Here is a 20,953-nt window from a genome sequence, read left to right on the forward strand (position 1 = left end):
ATTGGATCTGGTAGCAATCTGTAAGTTTCTTTATTCACACATGAAGACCAGTCAAAGTTACAGCGAGCGTTGGGGAGGTGCGCGGCAGAACCTTAAATTGGTGATAGATGCTGTGTTTTATAGAGTAAGCATGTCCAGTTTGGGTTCATTTTTGACTGAAGAGAAGCTGAACAACAGAGCTGACAATAAGCTGACCCCCCCACACACACACACACGCACACACATGGCAGTAAGGTGACACTCTTTTCGTAAGCGTGCAGAGCACCACATGACGTTGAACCCACACGAGGCGAAGAGATGGAGGTGATTTTGGTCATCAGATTCCCATCTGGATGACTGCTAATGAAATCACAGCGACACTGAGTGGGCGGGGTCTTCTCTCAGAAGCAGCTTTACGCTCAGACGTACAAGCCTGTTATGGTTATGTTGACCTATAATAGTTACAAAGCCCAACAATGACACAGCAACAACCACACTGATAGTTAGAGAGCATCACATGTCAGCTGTAAGTTCTGCTTTTGGAAGGCAGGATTTCCAAAGCATTCAGAGTCCCCATCAGGTGTGAGGAGGATGGAGCTGAGCCCCCCTCTGCAGAGTCTTTGTGATGAACCTCTGAGTCCAGGTTAGTGCTGGTGGGGCCTCCTGCAGGCTTAGTGTGGCTGGAACTTCTTGGCCAGCTCCTCCAACAGCGACATGAACTTCTGCTCCTCCAGAGGGGAGCTGTGGGTCCACGCCAGCGGCAGGTGGGTGGACACCACCCTTCGGTCTGAGCAGGTGGAGAAGCAGAGAGAACACAGTTTATCAGGACAGATTTAAACGGGCACTTTTCTGGATTTTTATATGCATTTTTTTTTACATTTTTAAGTAGAATATTGGACCTTTGATGACATCTGAGCCTAAGTTTTCCCATTAGTCACATGCACCAGAGGCTTTCGCATACAAAGTCTCAGTCAGTTTAAGTACTGCATGGTTCTTGGTTCCGATTTTGCTGAACTGATTCTGTCCAAATTCTGTCATTTGTGCTCATTGGCTCTGTTTGATTGACCATTCTTTAGCAAAGTCCCACCTCAAAGCGGATTTGGCTCCACAAAGTGATGTTTTCTTTAAATGTGTGACATTTCAGCAGTTTTGGAGAAAAGTGGAATGTCTTTGTGGGAAAAAAAAATAGTTTTCTTTTTCATTGCAGAGATGCACTTTAACTTTCGGCAAACGTCTAAAATCTTTGCAGAGAACCTCAGACTTACAGAGCATCCGATAAACACCTTTAAAATCAGCCTTTCTCTGTAAAACTCGCCAACCCTTCTCATCCACAACCACCTGCCTGCCTGTTTCTAGCCCCCCCACCCACCTACACACACACACACACACAATGCTTGCTGCTAATTAGCTGACTGGTGTTTTTACATTCAGACTGAACACACCTGATCCAGGTAAGGAGTAGAGAGCAGTGCAGGGGGAGGAACAGTAAGGCTTTATTCATTCAATTTCTAAACCTGTTTTGTCCCTTTCTGGGAGCTGGAGCCTATTCCAGCCACTTGTGGGCGAAGGCTGGGGACATCCTGGACTGGTCGCCAGTCTGTCGCAGGGCCACAATCACACACCCATGCAGACTCACATTCACACCTAGGGACAATTTAGAGTAACCAATTTACCTATGAAGCATGTTTTTGGACCGTAATGCTTTAGAAACACTGAATTCAAAAAGGTCAAAGAAAGAAAAACTACATTTTCTCAAATATTTTATAGATCTTTTTCAAATGATAGTTTAGTATATAAAAACAAATCACTGTTTTGCATTCATGAGCATGCAGCTCACTGGACTAAACACTCGGGACGCATCCACAGGCTTTTTGTAGGATGTGGGGAAAAACAATAAAGAGAACAAAACATTAACAGTTTATTCATTTCCTGTTATCATCAGACCAATCAAAGGAAAGCACCAGTGCTGGATGTATACATCCTTTCACATTAGGCTGCGACCTTTTTCTGTCAGGCCAATAGAGGACAGTACGCATGAGAACAAAAGGGCACATTAGAGTGATCGCAGAGGCTCTCCTCTCTGGCAGTATCTGGCACCAAAGCAGACCACTCCAGCTGCAGTGGACACCAGCCAAATGTCCTCACACATGCACATGCACGTCCACACTCCAGCCCCATTGTTTAGGCTCATTCACATCAATCAGCTTGTTTTCATTTCCTTTTTACTCTGAAATGCATAACAGTTTTACACCTTTATGTTCTGTCCAATAAGTTTTTATTTTCTTCTTCTTCATTCTTTCTGCTGCTCCCTTTTGCTAAGGCAAATCCTCATCTAACCCTCTCTTCTGCATCCTCCACCATCATGTCCTCCATCTCTACATCTATAAACCTCCTCTTTCGTGGTATGTCCAACCTCAGCCTCCTTTTACCAACATTATCCCTGCTCCATGTCTTAGTGTGTCCTAACCATCTCAATCTGCTTCCCTGCATTTATCTCCAAAACATTCTGCATGATCTGTTCTTCTGATGGATTCATTCCTAAACCTATCCATGCTGGTCATTCTCCAAAGAGAATCTCTTTGGTAAGTGCTGCCTCCAGCTCTGCTTCCTGTTTCTGCATCAGAGTCTCTGAACCAACAACATCGCTGCTCTCACCACAGTCTTCCACACCTTTCATTCTTTTGTCACTCATCACACCTGAAACCTTCCTCCACCCGGTCCAACCTACTCCAATGTGGTTCTTCACCTCTCTTCAACTCTGTTGTTCTGGACTGTTGACCTTTGACCTTCTTCACCTCTGCTCCCTGTAACCTCACAATTCCACTTGTATTTTATGGCTAACATAAAAAACTCATGTTGTCTCTGGAGCCTAGATTTCACAATAAAACTGTTAATCATTTAGTCCGGTGGATGTGAATTGAAGTGAGCTGTTTTCTGTCCAAACTGTGTAAAGATCTAATACATGAATGTAGAAGCTGTTAAAGATCATCATTGTTAATACCAGTACACTCAGAGACTAATAAGTATGTCTCAAGCTCTTTAAAATGTTTTCGCAGCATACCCTGGTAGAAACGTCCACTCGGGTTTGTGATGGCAACCTCGGAGATAGCGAGCCACACCACCGTGTCAGCCCCCTGATCCGGAGAGCGCAGACTTTCCTTCATGGAGCGATGGAAGTCTGGCATGGCATTGGCTACCGCTAGGATACGGCGAATATAAAGAAAGGAAGCAGGTTTATCTTGTTAGAGCAAAGATGGTTCAGATGTGTTTACAGGAAAAAGGTGAAGAGGTGGGGGCTACCTGGAGTGTCCACCCAGCCAGGATGCATGACGGAGAAATGGATGTTAGTGTGAGTCTTTGCAAACTGCTCTGTCATCACAACCTGCTGCCTCTGGAACACAAACAGACACAAAGCTGTTAAAGTGCAAAGATCTGAAGGACACTGACAGCTGCTCCCTGAGGCTGTTTGTGTCTGTGAACACAAAGAGACAAAACACACAACAGGACTGCAACAAGACAGAAATCAACTGGGTTCTTCAGGAACTCTGAGTTTGAGTTCTGTACCAACTAAAATTCATTCTCATTTCCTTCAACGTGTGTTGTATTTGTGTCCTGTAACCTTAAATGTTATCATCCTTCCTCATTCTTTTTCTTATCTTAATGTAGGCATTAATTGTGACATTTGAGGTTCCCCTTAAGATCTATGATTTTAGAAGCAGCTCTCTCAAGAAGAGGCCCATCCATCCCTAAGTCCATGCTCCGCCCCCATGGCCAGAGTCCACGCTCTACCTTCAAAGTACAAGTTCATGCTCCGCCCCATGCCCTGTTTCCTGGGAGACATTTTAAGGACTTCTCTGCTCAAAGGCATCCGTCGATGTGGAGATGGAAATGCCCAAACTACCTCCGTCGGTTCTACTGCAGGCTAACTGTTGAAAAAGTGAGCGGCTCTTACTTTGTGCTGGGCGTAGACCATGGTGCCGTCGTAGCGACCGCGCTCAGATTGTAAATTTCCTATTCTGAGCTTTTGCACCAACATTCCTCCTGAGGTCACTGAGATCTGAACATGGAGAAAAAAAAAGGACTTTTGTAAAAGAACACATACTAATAAATCAAAACTTTCAAAAGCTCATTAAAAAATAAATTCAAAGTTCCTTTTTAAATAAATCAATATTTTATTTTAATTTTCCAGTAATATTTTATTTTGCTTCAGAATAAAGTAAATTTTATCACTGAAACACATGTTTGACACATTGTAGACTTAATATAAACATTTCATGTAGATTTTGTTTTATAAATACAGTTGCAATTCTATGATTCCATTTATATCCATTTAAATTAGAAAGTGTTGTTAATCTGAAAAAAAGCCATTGGATCCCTTTTCATGAACTTCCTCTGTTTTTCTCAGAGTGTAAACTGGATAACTGACCGTATAAAGCACAGACTCACCACTCTGGGATCTGGACTCTTCTCCAGCAAAGGAACAAGGCTCTTGGTGAGGATGTAAATACCTGCAGAGGGTTTCAGAATCATTTCCATCCTCCCCTAATGGTCATCGTCTTCACACTTCATGCTTGTGTTGTGACTCACCAAGAACATTTACAGCAAAACTCTTCTCCAGGCCTTCTGCGTTCACATCTCTCTGACTCATGATGGAGCCTGCGTTATTGATCTACAAGGTCGTGTTAGATTATCATTTGCATAAATGATGAATTGCAAGCTGTGAGGCTAATACTCTGTTTCTGGTTCTGAACTTGCACCAACATTGACACTAGAAATGCCACTTACGAGCACATTGAGAGCCTTGTACTTCTTCTTGAAGGCCTCAGCAAACTCCCAGACCTTCCTGGTCTCAGACAAATCCAGAATGTGAACATAGACTTCCTGTAATAAAACAGTCAAAATTAAACCATATTGAGCTTGTAACCAAGCTCTAATACCAGTTTTGTTGGGTAAATTTGACTTTCACCATACTTTGTTTCCACTCTCCTTGACGATGTCAGCTCTGGCCTCCTCAGCTTTGTCCTTGTTCCTGCAGACCATGTGGACCGTTCCCCCTGTCACAGAGATTAGCCCATAGAACCAAGTAATATGGAATATTTGGTATTAAATGACTTAATTTGATGAAATGGAGAACATCCTCTACTCAGTCTGTCCTGAGGATTTTCCCATTGGTGTTTGTCTGAAATATCTCCCTTCAAAGTAGTTTTGACATAATCCGAACCAATTTCCCTGAAGGCCTTTTTCTTTTTGTACATAGGATCAGCGGCACTACTCCAAGACTCATATCAGCTGCTTATAATCACAGTCTCCGACTTCCAGTTACCACACATAACTCCTGACCACTAAAGAAATCTGCAGTGTAAACATATTTGCCCTTCAGCTCTCTTCAACACATCAGCCAATCTCCCTTTTCATTTCCCCCCAACGTGTAAATAACCCCCTGAGATCACGAACTCAGTCTCAGCAGAATCTCAGTCATCCCCTCAAAAGATCAAGTTAGTTTTTCAATAGAGACAAAGTGAAAGTCATCTCAGGTGATGCCGGTCTTCGCTTAAAGACTCCAATGAGATCGTAGTTCAGTTCTGACAGAAGTGAAAACACGTCTTTATCCACAGTCTATGAAGGTTTTCCACCAAAGGTAAAAAAGGTAAACAGGAAGTGGATCGCTTATAGCCTGTAAAAATACTCAAATAGGAATGTACAGTCAGTCTTTTGTTTAATGAAAAAATAAACTTTACGCTATTCTCTTAAGACCTGGCATCAACTTGCATGGACATCACATTTAGGGTATATCGCCACAGTTGTTAAGTCTGCTTAACTGTGACTTTGTGACTACATGTGTAGAGGGTTAGCTCAAACATAGCTTTGGAGGTTAAAGCAGTGTTTCTTCCACTTCATGGTTCTGCTAAGACTAAAAGAATGAAAAAAACTTTGAAGGAAGTTAAAAAATGTTGACAGAAACCATGGAAAATATGAAACACCAGTGAAAGTTTCGAGATGTTCCAGTCCTGGTGAAACCATTTTGGTATCTGTACCACTGATTCCAAAGTAATTACTAGAAATAAATCATTCATTCATTCATTCATTTTCTGTACCGCTTTGTCCCTTTCGGGGTCACGGGGCTGCCGGAGCCTATCCCGGATTTATTAGAAATAAATCAAATAATCTAAAATTACAGAATACTAACATTATATATTGAATTGTAATGTGTGAAGCTGTATGATTCCCAGCGTAACCCTTGTGCTATCCTGGGCACTTTGACATTAGGAGTTGGGTCATCTAGACCCCACAAGACAGTGCGCTGAACTTTTTTCTTCAATGATTTGTGATTTTTACTGGTGTCCATGGATTACATGAAATCCTCTTCACCTTTATCCACCTTTGTCATGGTAGGGAGAACACGTCAATGGTCATCTTGACCCCATAGGATAGCACAAGGGTTAAAATGATTCCAATCAACATCCTGATAAAGTTACAGGAAGACAACAGAGCTACAGTTGTCAGCTTCCTCCTTCCTCTGAGGCGTCACACTCTCTGTGGCATTCATGAGCTCATCTGTTAACAAACTTTCAGACTGATCATCCCAGAAAGATTAAATTAAGTTTTTTGTGCTTCTGAATTTTCCTTTGGGACTCCTAAAGCTTGAACCCTGTTGCCAGAGTTTCTGCACACACTTTGAAGGTTTGCAGCAAATCAGGAAGACAGTCAGATTTGCTGCAGGAGGTAAAGTGGTTGACCTCTGATCAGAGCTTTGCAGGTTCGGTTCCTGCCTGCCCATGTATTGAGCAAGACACTGAACCCCACATTGCTCCTGGTGCTTAAATGTTGGCACCATTGTTAGGCAGTTGAGCCACGGTGTGTGCATGCAGGTGTGTGTGAGAGACTGTAAAGCACGGTGGGCCTCCAAGGAAGAATTCACCATTTACCATTTCACCTTGACCCATTCTTTATTTAGCTTCCTTGGGTCAGGAAGTGAGACAAATGAGACAAAAATTGGAGTGAGGTTGGTGACGTCTGACATTGGATCATAACCAGGTGCAGACAAAAACTGAAATCTGGCGCTGGACCATGTAAACACTGCTGCTGAAGCTCTCCTCTGTGTCTATGGCTGGTTTTAGGATGTTTGAGTCCAGTAAAATCCCAACTTCATCTTCAGTGACATCTATGATGATCTCTGACATGAACTACAACCTGGAACCACAGAAGAACATTGCGAACTTCTTCCTTTATTGTTTCAATCTGTATTTGGTTCTGGTATCTTTATACATATCTCAATAATATTGTATTCATAATTTTCCAATTCTTAAGTTTTTATATAAATTAAGTTATAACTATGCTTTCTGATTAATTTCTTATGATCAGTAAAAGCTGAAATATGGATCATAATTCTGCATGTATGTTCAATTCTTTATGTTTTCAAAGTGTTACTGTATTAAAATACACTACAATGCACTCTTGTGATTGGACGCAGGACACTCAGGCAACTCTAACCCTGTGAACATGTCTATCCCTGTCTGTCAAAAGCGACACCTTCAACTCATCATCATCAGTATCTCTGCACATGTAGTTGTGCTCATACAGCTGCTGTTCCACTGACGATGATGTTACCTTTCTTAGCAATCGCCATGGCAGCAGCCTTCCCAATGCCACTGTTGGCTCCTGTGATCATGAAGGAGCGTCCAGCCACGGACACATCCAAGTCCTTCTCCACAAATCGCTTGGAAGCTGTCAGGAAGCCATTCCTGCAAGACAGCAGCACACGCAGCTTCAGCAGATTGTCAGCAGCACATCTCAGTTTACTTCTGTGTGTGTTAGAGATGGCGGCTGTTTAAGGTCAGCCACGCCCACAGCCTTACAGTACAGGGACAAAGGAGGATGGGGTGTGCCTGGCATCGTCTCTGATGTGAGAGGGTTCGGGGTCAGACTCCGTGTGTGAGCCTGTGCGCTCCCAACAAGCTCAATTCCCTTCATTGTACTGCAGATAGTATTGTTGACGGCATCTGAAGGGGGGGGGGGGGCGAGCAGGGAGGGGAGGGGCTTAGGTTAAATGGCGGCTCTGTTCGTTGGTGTCATGCAGAGAGTAATTAGTACGGAGCGGCTGCTCTCTGGGAGAAAAGATAACATCAAACAAAGGGAAGGAGGGAAACGGCAACAAAAGCACCTCTTCAGACTACTTGGCATGCTGGGATCCAAAGGGGAAGACCCCCCCTATCTGTCAATATTAAATAATGATCATGATTCAGGACCATTTATTGTCTAACTACAGATAAATATCTCTGTGACTCCTGTTAAGCCTTATTCATTAATCTTTAATGTTGATCAGTCTGCTTTTTTCAATTCTTTTCTGTTAATCAGTCTTTTAAATCGTTTTTTCTGAGTGAATGAATTACATATTCACTATATTATCACCATCATTACTGAGGTAGATGTTAAACCTGTCAAGGCCCTGGGACGAATTGGTGATCCATCCAGGCTGAACCCCACCTTCACCAACAGCTGGGATAGGCTCCAGCAACCACATGAAAAGGGTTCACCTGGTTTACAGCTGGGTTTATTAATGGATGGATGGATGGATGGATGGATGGATGGATGGATGGATGGATGGATGGATGGATGGAGGGATGGATGGATGGAGGGATGGATGGACGGACAGGTGGATGGATGAATGGATGGATGGACGTTATGCCAGTTGTTAAAATGCATCCTCGTCTTTGAGCTTTTTCTTCTGTTTTTGACTTTACTTGCTGTGTTTGTGAATTTCAAAAAAAAATATAACAATATAATATAATATAATATAATATAATATTTTACAAAAAAGTTCGTGCTAAAAGATGTGCAACTTCTTGAAAGCATTAAAGCAAAAGTAAATAAGCATTTGTTTTACCTTTGCATCTTCATATGTTTGGATCTTTAAACAGCAGAAGACCCCAAAAGGTCAATTTTCAAATGAAATAACTGCTCTTTATTCTGATCTTTTAGACGTTGATTCGTTTTTTTTTTTTGTTTGTTTGATTACAACTAATGGATGGTAAACTCATCTTAAGAATTCGTTTATTTAAAAAACAGTCAGTTTCAGTAAATAGTTTTCTATAAAAAAAAAAAATCACTGAGCATATTTAGCAAAAACAGCATTGACCTTCTCTCTTGGGTCTTTCCTGCAAAGTAAAGCTGTTAGGAAAACCCCTGAGCTTCTGCCTGCAGATGTGTCTGTAAGTCCAGAAAAGTCTATTGGGTCCGCACTCAAAGAACAGGACAGGTGTCTCACCTGGTGAACTCGGTCAGTCCCTTCAGGAACCAGGCGGAGTTGCGGTACAGGGACATGATGCTGCTCCGGAAGCTTCTCCCTCTCGGAGTTTCTCTGCTCTGCTTTTACGCAGGACCAGAACCACGTGGAGCTCCACGCAGCGCATATGACCGGTCCCGGTCCGGACCGCGCTCCAAGCAGCCGCCCAGCGGCAGCACGCAGGGATGCACCAGTCTGCCGGTCTGAGGAGGGGCTTTTATTGTGTATAGTTTCATTTTTTGACATGGTTCTCTGCCCAACAGTATAGGAAAAAGATCAAAAATGACATTAAAGCTGATTATAGCTTTAATTATTTCATAAAGTAATAATAAGACAATAACTATAGTACAAATGTAAGGTGTTAATAGTAAAATAGTAAAATACTAATCTGGAGAGTATTAAATACAAAAATTATGTATAAATATTTGTATGTAATATTGTATATGTTTTTAGTTAAAAAATCTAAATCTACCAAAAAATTAGGATGGAAATAAATAAACAAACAAACAAATAATGACATCTGTCACACCTGTCACACCTCAAAGACCTCGACAGTCAATCAGATCCTGAAGGAGTAACAGGGCGTGTACCTGTACTGAGAAGGTGTGCGCACGGACAGCCCTCTGGGAAGGTTTAATAATGTCTTGTAGCGCAGCATAAAACCTCTGACAGACAGATGGATTACAGCCTGACATACTTTCATTTTTAATTTGTTTTGTTTGTTTGTTTGTTTGTTCATTTTGCAGAGGCTGAAATAATGGTGAGTTATTTCACTGTGTTCATGTTCTGATGCCAGTCATTCACACTCAATGAGAGTCTCCTAATGGAGTAAATGCTATTTTGAAGTGACCTGGTTTAGTTTGTCTTTGGTCTGCATGAAGGTTATTCATTTACTCTGTTTCTCATAAATGTTTAGGGGGAGGGAGGGTCAGATATCCTGCATAAAACGAGTCCCATTCATTTATAATGTCTGAATGAAGTTATGGATCTGAGTGATCTCTTCACACCTTCTTAAGTATTAAACTGACAGTCTGGCTGAGAACATTTGTCTGATCAATACCCAGAAATAGATGTGTTTTTGTAGATTTTATCCTTTTCATCAGTAAACCTCATGTTAAAGTGTGGAAAGGATTTTGTTTTTCTGCTCTTTCTGCGTCTGTCCCTCTGCAGACCTCCACAGCTGCACCCTGGGCAAAGAGCTCTCCATGATTGCTCTTGCTCAACACAAGCTTTGTGTTTGCTCTTTTATTGCCCTCAGAGCTGATTTGCATGCTCTGCTCTGACTGCCAGTCTCCATCCACATTTGTTTTGTGGCTTTATGTCGCTGCAGCGGCTTTGACTCCATTTAGGGTCCATGGCCTCTGCAATAGATCAACCCTCGTCTTCTTTGATTCTTCTTTGTTTGTTCTTTCAGATCCACTTCCTGTTGCTGTTCAGTCGGCAGGGGAAGCTGCGGCTGCAGAAGTGGTTCACACCCCTATCAGAGCTAGAAAAGAAGAAGGTGATCCGGGACATGACTCTGATGGTGTTGGCCCGTCCACCACGCACCTCCAACTTCCTGCAGTGGAGGGACCTGAAGATTGTTTACAAGAGGTGGGTGAAGGCACCCCCCCACCCCCCCATGGGAAGTCTCACATGTGCTGACTGATACTGTTGTGGAGTGGGAAAATCCTGGTGAAGGTTTAAAGTCCTTGGTAGTAAATAGTATTCATCTTTATCTCACTTTTGTTCCTTAAATGTTCGTTTTACGATAAGAAAAGCGTAAACTCCAAACATCAGCAGGGAACAAGCTAACCATGACATGCATCAGTCAGCTGGAGTTTCGAAAGAAGACATTAGGACAGCAGTTTAACTTTTCCTCATATGGGAAAAAAGAAGTGAAACATCTTAAATACATTTCCTGCTCCTGGCATCACTATAGGGTGACGAGGAGCAACATGAATCAAAAACACTAACAGTAAACACAGGAAGGTGGCAGGGATTTTAGATTAAAAACACACATGCTTCACATAAACTGTGTTCACAAAAAGCTTTGGAAGTCTGAACTTAGTGCATCATTTGAGAAGTTGGAGGAAAACACGTGCGCTGGCATGAATGTTGTCTGCTTCACTAGTTAACCAGTGTTACAACAAAAAACATATAATGGGTCCTCATAAGCAAAAAATTGATAAGATAACTTCATACGGACGAACAACCTTTGTGGTTACTCTAGGTCGTAACCAACACTGTACGGCTTACAATGACTCAACAGCAGAAGAGGAAAAATGCTCCCCAAACATCTTAATTCCCTCTCTCATGCACCTCCCACCATTTCCCATAATCAGTCAATACTTGAACCCTATCAGGCCAAACCCCCAACAACAGGTTGAATGAGAGAACCCAACGCCTACAAGTCTCTCTGGCTGGTGTGTTCACTGAACTCCGGAACATAAAACATTAGCAGAACCCCAACAGCCACCTAGCCCAACTTAGACCGCTACAATTTATGCAAAGTAATAAAAAATATTGCAAAAACATTCAAAATTGACTAAAAACAAAACTACAAATCACAAATACTTTAAACATAATCAAAGAACTATGTGCACTCCACCATCCTCACAGCAAAAAGTCTCTGGGTCGTGCACGATGAAGCAGAAAATCAGCGAGAACCCTGTGCAGGGTCTCAGGACGTCCACCTGAATTCCTTGCCCCACCCCTCCCCCCTGATGGCCAGCAGGAGCTTCCATCCAGGTCACCTGCGCCATCTCTCAATCCCAATTGGTAAGGCCCTCCCCCAATCCCCCTCAGAGTTCCACACCAGGACTTTACAGTGTCCCTTAGCTCCTGCAATAAAGGCAAGTCAACAGGAAAATTGAGAAACATGTGCTCCAATGTCTCAGGGACAGTGTCACAGACAGGAAATGTCCTTCCATACTGTGCTTTGTTGGTCTGATGTAGCAAAGGATGGAGTATATTTTCATGTGCCGCATTCCAAAATCCATGCTCCACACCACATGTGGAGACAGATGCCCTTTCAAACTCCTCCAAATCTCTGAGGGATCCCTACCAGGAAGTCAGGGTGCCTTCATGAAAAGTTCCTGGGAAACCGACTTCCAGGACCAAAGAGAATGCAGCAAACACAAACTTTGGAGTTTACTAGGTTGTTGAGCTTACATACCAGAAGTCAAACCTGTTTTAGAGTAACTTCATCCACACGTTTCTAGTTCACACTGATGTTAACCAAAGACCCTTATGTCAGAACTGCGTTGATTTCACCACCTGCTGCGTGACTTTTAGGCTGACAGAAGTTCTGTTTTTATCATCCTGTAAGTGGTTAACTCAGGTGACCTTCACTTGCTTCCGTTGCAGGTATGCCAGCCTGTATTTCTGCACTGGCTTGGAAGAGAAGGACAACGAGCTGCTGGCTCTGGAAATGATCCACAGATATGTTGAACTGTTGGATAAATACTTTGGTAATGTAAGTAAAGCTCATTAGGATAAACCAAAATATGTTTTAATTTCATTTGCGTGTGCGCGTAAGGAAAAGCTGATTATTAAATCAATGTAATGTCAAGATTTATAATAATAGAGCTTTTTGTAGCTGGACATTTCAAATGTTCAAAATGTTCTTGCTTCCATTTATGTTCATCACTCTGTAGAGAGAAAGAAAGAAATAACAGGTTGTTCAAAATTTATCAGAGGATGTGAACATGTTTATTTGATATTAAAGACAGGAAGTGGAATCATTAGTGATTCGGGGTTTCACCTGTACCTTTTTGTTGGGTCTGTTTGCTCTCAAGGAGCTATAACTGTAACTTTGACTCCATCCCAACCCTTAGTTAACGTCACCTCCCTGTCCACCAGATGATCCTACTCTTTCACCCCTGAGGTGTTAGTTACGATAAAAAAGTGACAAACCTTCTCATCTCCAAAAACCAAAGTGTGAAAGGACAATTTTGGTTTTGAAATTGGATTCGTTTTTAATGTGTTGTTGGAGAAATGACAGCATCTTCTGCTTCAGGTTTGCGAGCTGGACATCATCTTTAACTTTGAGAAGGCTTATTTCATCCTGGATGAGTTTCTGATGGGCGGAGAGATCTTAGAAACCTCCAAGTTTGCTGTGGGTGGGTCTGTGGAGGAGGCCGACACCCTTCAAGAGGTACAGGAGCCGTGAAGAAGTCTTCAGCGGATGCAGGTTTTGTTGCGTCGCATTCGTTGCATTTACATCTGTTTGCTCCACAGACGATGGAGGAGTATATGAGCAAACCCGCCTACTGAGCTGAGAGAACATGACAACAAATCACGTTTCTGTCTTCATGAACTTCATCATCTGGACGCCGTGTGACTCAAAAATCATTTTCTTTAAAGTTTTAAAGCCCCCTCTACTCGCCCACACACAAACTAGCTTAATGAGGTGTGGGTGTGCGGATGATTAACTGGAGAAACACTAGACAGTAAGGAAAAAAATAACATCAATGCTTTATTCATCTCAGGTTTATCACATATTACCACATTTAAGAAAAATTACCAAAAACACAAATGAGTGTGAGCCTGGTGAGCCTGTCTGCGTGTGTGTGTGTGTGTGTGTGTGTGTGTCTGAGTCTGGTGGGACACATGAACAAGTCGTCAAGCAACAAATTTTTCACTTAGAGAAACTCCACGTGAATGTGGCAACACTCATTTCTGCTAATAAATACAAAGTTTTGTAAACCTACGGAATAATTAAAGTTGACTGGATGGTTTATTTCTCAAAATACTCTGTTTTTCCTCCATGTACATATGTATTTACACCACTTTGTTCATATTTCTTTGTCAGTTTTGTCAGTTTCTCCGGGCTTTGGGTTCAGGTAGCTCAGCAGTTTGGTCACGGCCTCATTCTCCAAACTTTGTGTGTCGTCACTCCTAACATCTTCAGACGGTGTTTGGTTTTTTTTCTCTGAGTCCACTATAGCTAGATATTCCGTCACTGCCTTTTCGAAGGCGTCTGTGGCGCTCTGTCCATCCTCTTCCCTCTTTTGGGCCACCTTGTTTCTAAATGCAGGTTTGGGATATTGTGCCAGCATCTGAGCGGCGAGATAAGCTGCCAGTTCGTTCTCATCCACTGAGTCATCGTAGTCGTCTCTGAAGGTGTAGGGAAGACGCCGCAGTGTGGGAGCGGATTCCCCCAAACGCCCAGCGGTCTGAGCGTGAAGTCGTGACAGGGAGCTGGTACGCTGTCTCTGCGTCCTGACTGGATCTGCCGCCTCCTCGCCTCCCAACCCCAGGATTCTAAGGATCTCCTGTTTCCTCAGTTCCTCTGCGGTCTTTCGTCCGTAAGGCAGCCGTCTGGTGGAGAATGTGGCAACAGGAAAATTCATCTTCTGTGGGGATTTCTGAGAAAACCGGCTTCCTGCTCTGTATAATTCATTGCTTTTACGCAACATGTCTTGATTCTTCTGATATCTAGTTTTAAGCAAGTTCATGAGGTCCTCAGGGGAGATCTGGTATTTTTGGGACATGGTAATAAGCCGGTAGATAACCCTTGGGTCTACATTATCTGGATACTGAGATACCCTTCTCTCAGCCCTCTGCTCTTCCTCTTCTACATCTCGCTTCTGCTTTTCTTCCTCTGTTTTTTCCAGGACTTTAAAAAGGTAGTAATCAACTAAATTAACAGCATCATCTGCATTATTAGACCTTTTCATTGGGGAGTTTTCTTCTTCTTCATCTTCATCTTCTTCTTCATCATTGTCATCAATATAATCAAGGCCTCGATCATGTCGGTCATCACTCTCTTCCTCGTCATCCTCTTCTTCTAGTGGACCCCACTGTGCAGGATCCATGTCGTTGTACTCGTCATCCCTCACATTGAAAACGTCTCCGTCCTCTTCTGTATCATCCTCCTCCTCCTCCTCATCCTCCCTCTTACGGATCCCCTTTGCAGCTGTCATCTTTTCCAGCTCGTCAAACACAGACTGCAGCGTGGCCAGGTTCTGAGGTGTGTACTTCTCCTCCACGTTTTCTTTGGTGCGTTTAAAGAGGCTCTCATACCGGGGCCCCTCCGCATCCCTGTCATCCTCACCTTCCTCCTCATCTTCAAACATTAAGGGCAGCTTCTTATGAAACCTGCGGCCATGTTGTTCTGGCTGCACAGAGCCTCTGTTTGTTCCTGGTCTCTCTGGGCTGAGCAGGGCTGGCTTGGAGGCCTTCTCCGTCTCCTGGAGTGTGCTGAGCACAGCCTGGAGCAGCTCTTCACTCTTATCCTGTCTTTGCTCTTCCTCCTGTTTCTCCTCATCTTCACTTTGAATGGGGTTAGAATGCAGTTTCAGCAGCAGTTGGAGCTTCTCCATGTCATCCATGTGGCTGACGTCTTGCCCTGAAGCTCGGGGGCTTTGCTGCGGGGAGTCCCCACCACTTCTCTGATGGAGACTCTCAATGTACTCCAAGGCTTTCAGCATGTCTGCATTAGGAGGTTGGAGGCCATTTCGTCTCAGGGAGTCTGACTCACTTCCCAGCATCCTGTGCTCTCTAAGCGAAGCCCCATAAACGCCAGCAGAAGCGAACACAAGAAGCAGGTTGGCTAAACAGACGAGGAAAGGCTTGCACATCGGAGAAGTCTGAGAGAGGGATGGCATTGTGATTCCTGCAAAAAAAGAGGAGGCATGTGTCAGCTGGAAATTACTTTGATGTGTCTCTAAAAAGCCACGGTCATGGTGATAACATCGCAAATAAAGATGGAGTTAAACCTGGACAGGCAGGTCTCAATTTCTGTTTGACCAAACTCCCAAGATTCTTTGGGGAAATGGTTTTGCATTAGTATTTAGCATCAATTAACAACAAGAATAGAAGAAAACTGCTCATTTTAAATGATGAACCCTGAAATTCTCTTGTAATAGACTAAAACCGGGAGTTTGTAGGTGGATGGAGCTCTGCCTGCATCTGTTTCCCTGCCTGTTGCTGCTGTCAGACCTTCAGACTGGGATCATCATCAGTGCTTTAATCCGCTCCTGTGCAAAATCGTATTACCCCTCAAAATGCGTCTGTGTGTGAGTCATGGCCACGTTGTCAAGGGAAACCAACCAGACTGAGGGTCCAGAGAAACATCCCATAATATGCAAAATCTGTTTTCTGTCTAATTATTGTTAATATTTTGCCACAAATAGATTTATCATTTTGGGGATTAGATAACATGTTTAAAAACGTAATATGATATTATTGATGTTTTTTAAGGGAAAATTTAACTTCAGTTTAAATAGTTGTTAGAAAATAAACTTTAGAAAAGAAAACATTGCATCAAATAAACGATAAAACTCTTAGTGTCAATTTTTTCATTTTTTTTCTTTTGTTCATCTGATTTTACTTAAACGCTGAAGCAAAACGGTTTTATTGTTTGACAGAAAAGTAGAGTAAAAATTGGCGATGAAACCTGATGAATTTTAAATGAGCTCGAGCCAAAGAGAACAAAGGATGACTGCGGGCAAAAACAACACAACGTCAACATCTGCGGCGGCGCATCAGGTTGGCAAACATCTAAAGTTCCTCCGAAGCAAACCCTTAGTTCCTTCGATGATGAGGAGGAACCCGGTCTGAACTGACGAAGCGCCTTTGAGCCTCAGAGAAAGACGGTAATCTTACCTTTCGTAATTATTTGGCGCGGAGGCTCGCGGGGAATCTGAGCATCTCTCTGCCTTGCGCGGTGACTGCCGTTTCAGCACCGAGGACAGCTCTTTGCTCCCTCAGAATAACCACCTGACTCGTGCGTCATGAGGTACGCAATAGACTCGCGCACGGGCCTTTGCCTGGCACGCGCTCGACGCACGCGAGCAGTTCACACGAATAAGCCAAACAAAACGAATGTCCGAAGTTTGTGCTGCAGAGGGCCGACACGCGCGCGCTCATTGCGCTTTCCGGGACAGGAGACATTTGTGCTGTTTCATCTAAAATTTTTTACATTTTTATTCATATAGATCAGAGTCAGGTCTGAACATCTGAAGGATGTTTTAGATCATATTAGTGAAGACTTCATGGCCATCATGACTGTTGCGTCCGCGACCGCGGAGGAACACTAATGGTTAAAGTCCGCCGATGACTCACGGACGGCGGCGGCCGGGACGGGCGGGGTGACAACAGGACTGTATGGGTGCGCGCGCATGACAAAAAGAGAATGACTTTCTCCGTCAGCAGGCGCGCTCTCGTCTCTATTTTTGGCACCCTATCAAATCCAGTCAAGTATTGATCTGTGTGTGCGGCGGCTCTTTCATTCATAAATCCTCCATCCTCAGTTGGAGAAGTCCTCCTCTGACCCGCTCGTTAAGTTCGTTTTTCTGTCACTAATGTTTTGCTTCAAGAAACTCAAATCTTGCCGTTCCTGCAGTGTTCCCATGAGCAGCATTTCTCTGAAGTGATCCTCTGAACATAATCTGCTTTCCCCCCTTTATTTACAGCCGGTTTTTGCTTGGAACAGGCGGCTGCGGCACAGGGCTCAAATGTCAGAGTCACAGCCAGGAAAAGGCGGGATTAAGAAAAAAGAATGTCTCAAAACATCAAAACTCAACATTAGAAACAAATCACACAAACGTGCTAGAAAACCAAACAACAAGGGGTTAAGGAAAATTATGTTTGTTTTTAAAAACTAATCCCCACATTAGAAAAACAATATGTAAATAAAGAAAATATTCATAAAAAACACAATCCACAGATTAATCAAGGAGATTTGGATTATTTGTTTGATTTTTTTGGTATGTTGGATCCTCACTAACAGCATGTGAATGTATAGTTCATTCTGGTTCTACAAAAATGCCCAAACACACAAGTAAATAAATCTATTATGTACTAAACATAATAATCTTGTTGATCATATTTGAAAGTTTTCCTCTTTTTTTAAAAACACACGTATTTAAATATTCAAATTTAATAGCAAAAATCTTAAATTTCCTATTTGACAAAAGCTCTTTGGTTAAGATAAAACAACAGTTTTTTGTTAAAATATTCTTAACCCAAACGGGTAAATTAAGATATATAACTCATATTATAATTTAAAACTTTGGATTTTCTTCACAGTTTATTGACACCCAAACAAAGGTACACACAATTTTCCAAAGGTTCTTATGACTTTTTGATGAAACAGGTATATCCTGGAGATTATTTATTAAATGTGGATCAGTTTGATTACAATTTATTTCATGTTAAAAATTAAACCAACACTTGAGATAAAACTATGAAGAAGTCTTGAGCTTTTCACACCTTTGAACTCTACAAATCTAAACATTGGACTCCTTCAATTTTACATTTTACTGTATTTTTTCCTAAATAGAAAAAAACTTAAAGGCAGAAACTGCTCCGATTTGTGGATAAAGCATATTTGTCAACAATTGCTTCACAAATCCGTAGGCGGAAATGACTATGGAATCCTCTCAGACTCATCAGGGGTTTTGGAGACTGTCCTGCTGCATCCACATCTTCATGTTGATGTTTCCTCTCCTTTATTGCAGGAGCAGCAGCAGCACGTTATAACTCATGACCCTAGATGCTTCTGCAGATGCAAAAGAGCAAATTTTCTGCTGGTGTTTGAGAATGAATGCAGCCGTCTGTGTAGTAACATACGTTTAGTGTAACACATTCCACACACACACACCCACACACAATGTGTCAGTGTTGTGCTGATGAAGCCGAGCTGTCGGGCTAATTGCCGGTGGTTGTGTTGGTGGGAGGGTTGCTGGTAAACAGAAGCCAATTACAGCTCGCTCTCATCCCTACTTCCACTGCCAGGCAACTGAAGACAGAAAGATTTCTTCAGGTCAAAGTTATCGTTTCCTCTGGTAATCAGCAGCTTTGCTTCACAGTACTGGAACTTTTTGACTTTTACCACAAGTTATAGTGGATTTAATTCTTCTGCTTTTCGCTTCATGACCTTTTAATCAAACTGTGGTGGGTGTACAGATTTGAAATAACTTCATTTTTTTTGGATTCTCTTCCCTTTCACACTTTGTGAAGCTCCTTCATGTTTCTCATTTCAACAACCGGCAGAGAAAAACGTGTTCCCCAGATACCAAAAGTGGCACTTTTGACATTTTGAGATGAATAAATAATGTTGTTTGTGGTATCGTGAGCCCAGCAAGGCACAAGTGAATCTTTTATCATAAGTGCTCGTTACACACCAGCTCTCATCTGATCGGAAAAAGCTGTCTCTTATTCCCTCGCCTCCGTGTATGTTTGTCCCCCAGCGACTGACCGGCTGCTTCCCATTCATCACCACCGGGCCTGACATCCAATAATGTGGCTCCTTAACTCCGCCTGTCAGGATCCTGGCAGGGAGGAGGCAGAGGGAGTGGTTGTGAATGGGCTTTGACGTCAGCGAGCTGTGTGTGTGTGTGTGTGTGTGTGTGTGTGTCTTTGTTTTACTGCAAGGAAATGGATGTTGAGGATGATGATCCAGTTTTGCTCTTTTGTGAAATTCGACAAAAAAAAAACGTTCAAAATAGAAAAGTGTTGCATTAACCACCTTTTTCTGAAACTGTGTATGCTGTGAACAAACCCTGTTCTGATGAAAGAAGGAGCACAAACAGCTTCAGATTGAGAGATTAATTCTCTGACAGCCATTAAAAAAACCCAGTGGGCTATTTTTTCTCACAAACATGTGACGGTTTCCCGCTGAACACAAAGAAAGGTGACGGAAGGTTCTTTCTGTCAGACCAAGATCAAAATGTCAAAGATAATCCTGCGAGACCTAATGAAACAAACAGAGCAAACAAAATACAAACAATTTGGCTTTTTGGTTAAATATTTAACAGAGATAGTGGCATTGAATGAGAAATACTGTCTCCCACAATCCATTGGAGCAGATACACTTACTGTTCAATTGTTCTATGGGAACCCCAACAGTTTAAAGCTTTTTCCTTGTCCAAAGATGAAAGATCAATAAAATAATTTCTGTCATTGAAAGTTAAGTCTATATTTAAGCATCCCTTTCGTTGCTTTTCAAGGACCAATGTGTCCGTTATTAGCCTTCACTGCTAATCCAGACACAATTATTGGAACTTCTTACTTGAGGCTCTTTAATAATGCAAACACAAAAGTGATTTCTCTGCAATTTTGTTTGTCTGGCTTCAATTCACAAGATGACTTTGAATAAAAGTGTACTGTTTACCTTTCAGTTAGATCTTCCACAGGCTCCTAAAGCAAACCAGAAATTTTTCCCCCGAAAAGCCAGAACAAATTTTCAGTCTGAATACACCCAAGCGGACCCTGATCTGGAACCAGAAACCCCTCTCAGATCCTTCTTTTGAGGTGGTCTCGGTTTGTGTTCAATCGGACTGAGCACCAGTCTCAGTTTCCTCAGTCTGAATAGACTCTGTGCTCAAAGCAGAACAACTGGACCAAAACCACCATAGCCAGGCATTATGGGATGTAAACACAGAAGTGGGGCTGCACGGTGGCGCAGTGGTTAGCGCTCTTACCTCACAGCAAGAAGGCCCCTGGTTCAAGTCCCGGCTGGGGGACATGAAAAATACATCAATGGGGGACCTTTCTGTGTGGAGTTTGCATGTTCTCCCCGTGCATGCATGGGTTCTCTCCGGGATCTCCGGCTTCCTCCCACTGTCCAAAAACATGCTTCATAGGTTAATTGGCAACTCTAAAGTGTCCATAGGTGTGAGTGTGAGAGTGCATGGGTGTGTGATTGTGGATGTTCTACCCTGTGACAGACTGGCGACCTGTCCAGGGCATCCCCTGCCT

General features: G+C 42.7%; 3 protein-coding genes across 3 annotated transcripts; 1 reads left to right on the top strand and 2 right to left on the bottom strand.

Annotated features, from left to right (window-relative positions):
- Nucleotides 1-8: 8 nt before the first annotated feature.
- dhrs12la (dehydrogenase/reductase 12-like a) lies at nt 9-9,427 on the bottom strand. Its single transcript, XM_011482661.3, has 10 exons — nt 9,245-9,427; nt 7,588-7,721; nt 4,951-5,033; nt 4,765-4,860; nt 4,567-4,648; nt 4,426-4,487; nt 3,932-4,036; nt 3,280-3,370; nt 3,041-3,178; nt 9-766 (listed from the first exon to the last, which is right to left on the bottom strand). Exons 1-10 carry the CDS (start codon nt 9,298-9,300, stop codon nt 651-653), a joined length of 963 nt encoding a protein of 320 aa, XP_011480963.1. The 5' UTR covers nt 9,301-9,427; the 3' UTR covers nt 9-650.
- Nucleotides 9,428-9,872: 445 nt separating this feature from the next.
- On the top strand, nt 9,873-13,995 carry ap1s3a (adaptor related protein complex 1 subunit sigma 3a). The gene is made up of 5 exons (XM_011482660.4): nt 9,873-10,022; nt 10,677-10,855; nt 12,611-12,719; nt 13,263-13,400; nt 13,484-13,995. Exons 1-5 carry the CDS (start codon nt 10,020-10,022, stop codon nt 13,517-13,519), a joined length of 465 nt encoding a protein of 154 aa, XP_011480962.1. The 5' UTR covers nt 9,873-10,019; the 3' UTR covers nt 13,520-13,995.
- scg2a (secretogranin II a) lies at nt 13,709-16,993 on the bottom strand. The gene is made up of 2 exons (XM_004075713.5): nt 16,856-16,993; nt 13,709-15,863 (listed from the first exon to the last, which is right to left on the bottom strand). Exon 2 carries the CDS (start codon nt 15,853-15,855, stop codon nt 14,041-14,043), a length of 1,815 nt encoding a protein of 604 aa, XP_004075761.1. The 5' UTR covers nt 15,856-15,863; nt 16,856-16,993; the 3' UTR covers nt 13,709-14,040.
- Nucleotides 16,994-20,953: the final 3,960 nt, after the last annotated feature.

Source organism: Oryzias latipes, chromosome 13, assembly GCF_053564925.1.
Source record: "Oryzias latipes strain Hd-rR chromosome 13, Olatipes_Hd-rR_3.1".
In the NCBI taxonomy this organism is placed as follows: domain Eukaryota; kingdom Metazoa; phylum Chordata; class Actinopteri; order Beloniformes; family Adrianichthyidae; genus Oryzias; species Oryzias latipes.

Coding starts and splice junctions, on each gene's coding strand:
- scg2a (XM_004075713.5), bottom strand. CDS start 15,855: ATGCCATCCCTCTCTCAGACTTCTCCGATGTGCAAGCCTTTCCTCGTC.
- dhrs12la (XM_011482661.3), bottom strand. CDS start 9,300: ATGTCCCTGTACCGCAACTCCGCCTGGTTCCTGAAGGGACTGACCGAG. Junction 4,037..4,425: donor AGAGTCCAGATCCCAGAGTG/GTGAGTCTGTGC, acceptor CTCCATGTTCAG/ATCTCAGTGACCTCAGGAGG. Junction 3,179..3,279: donor TGGCTGGGTGGACACTCCAG/GTAGCCCCCACC, acceptor GCCGTATCCTAG/CGGTAGCCAATGCCATGCCA.
- ap1s3a (XM_011482660.4), top strand. Junction 10,856..12,610: donor CTGAAGATTGTTTACAAGAG/GTGGGTGAAGGC, acceptor CTTCCGTTGCAG/GTATGCCAGCCTGTATTTCT. Junction 13,401..13,483: donor AGGCCGACACCCTTCAAGAG/GTACAGGAGCCG, acceptor TTTGCTCCACAG/ACGATGGAGGAGTATATGAG.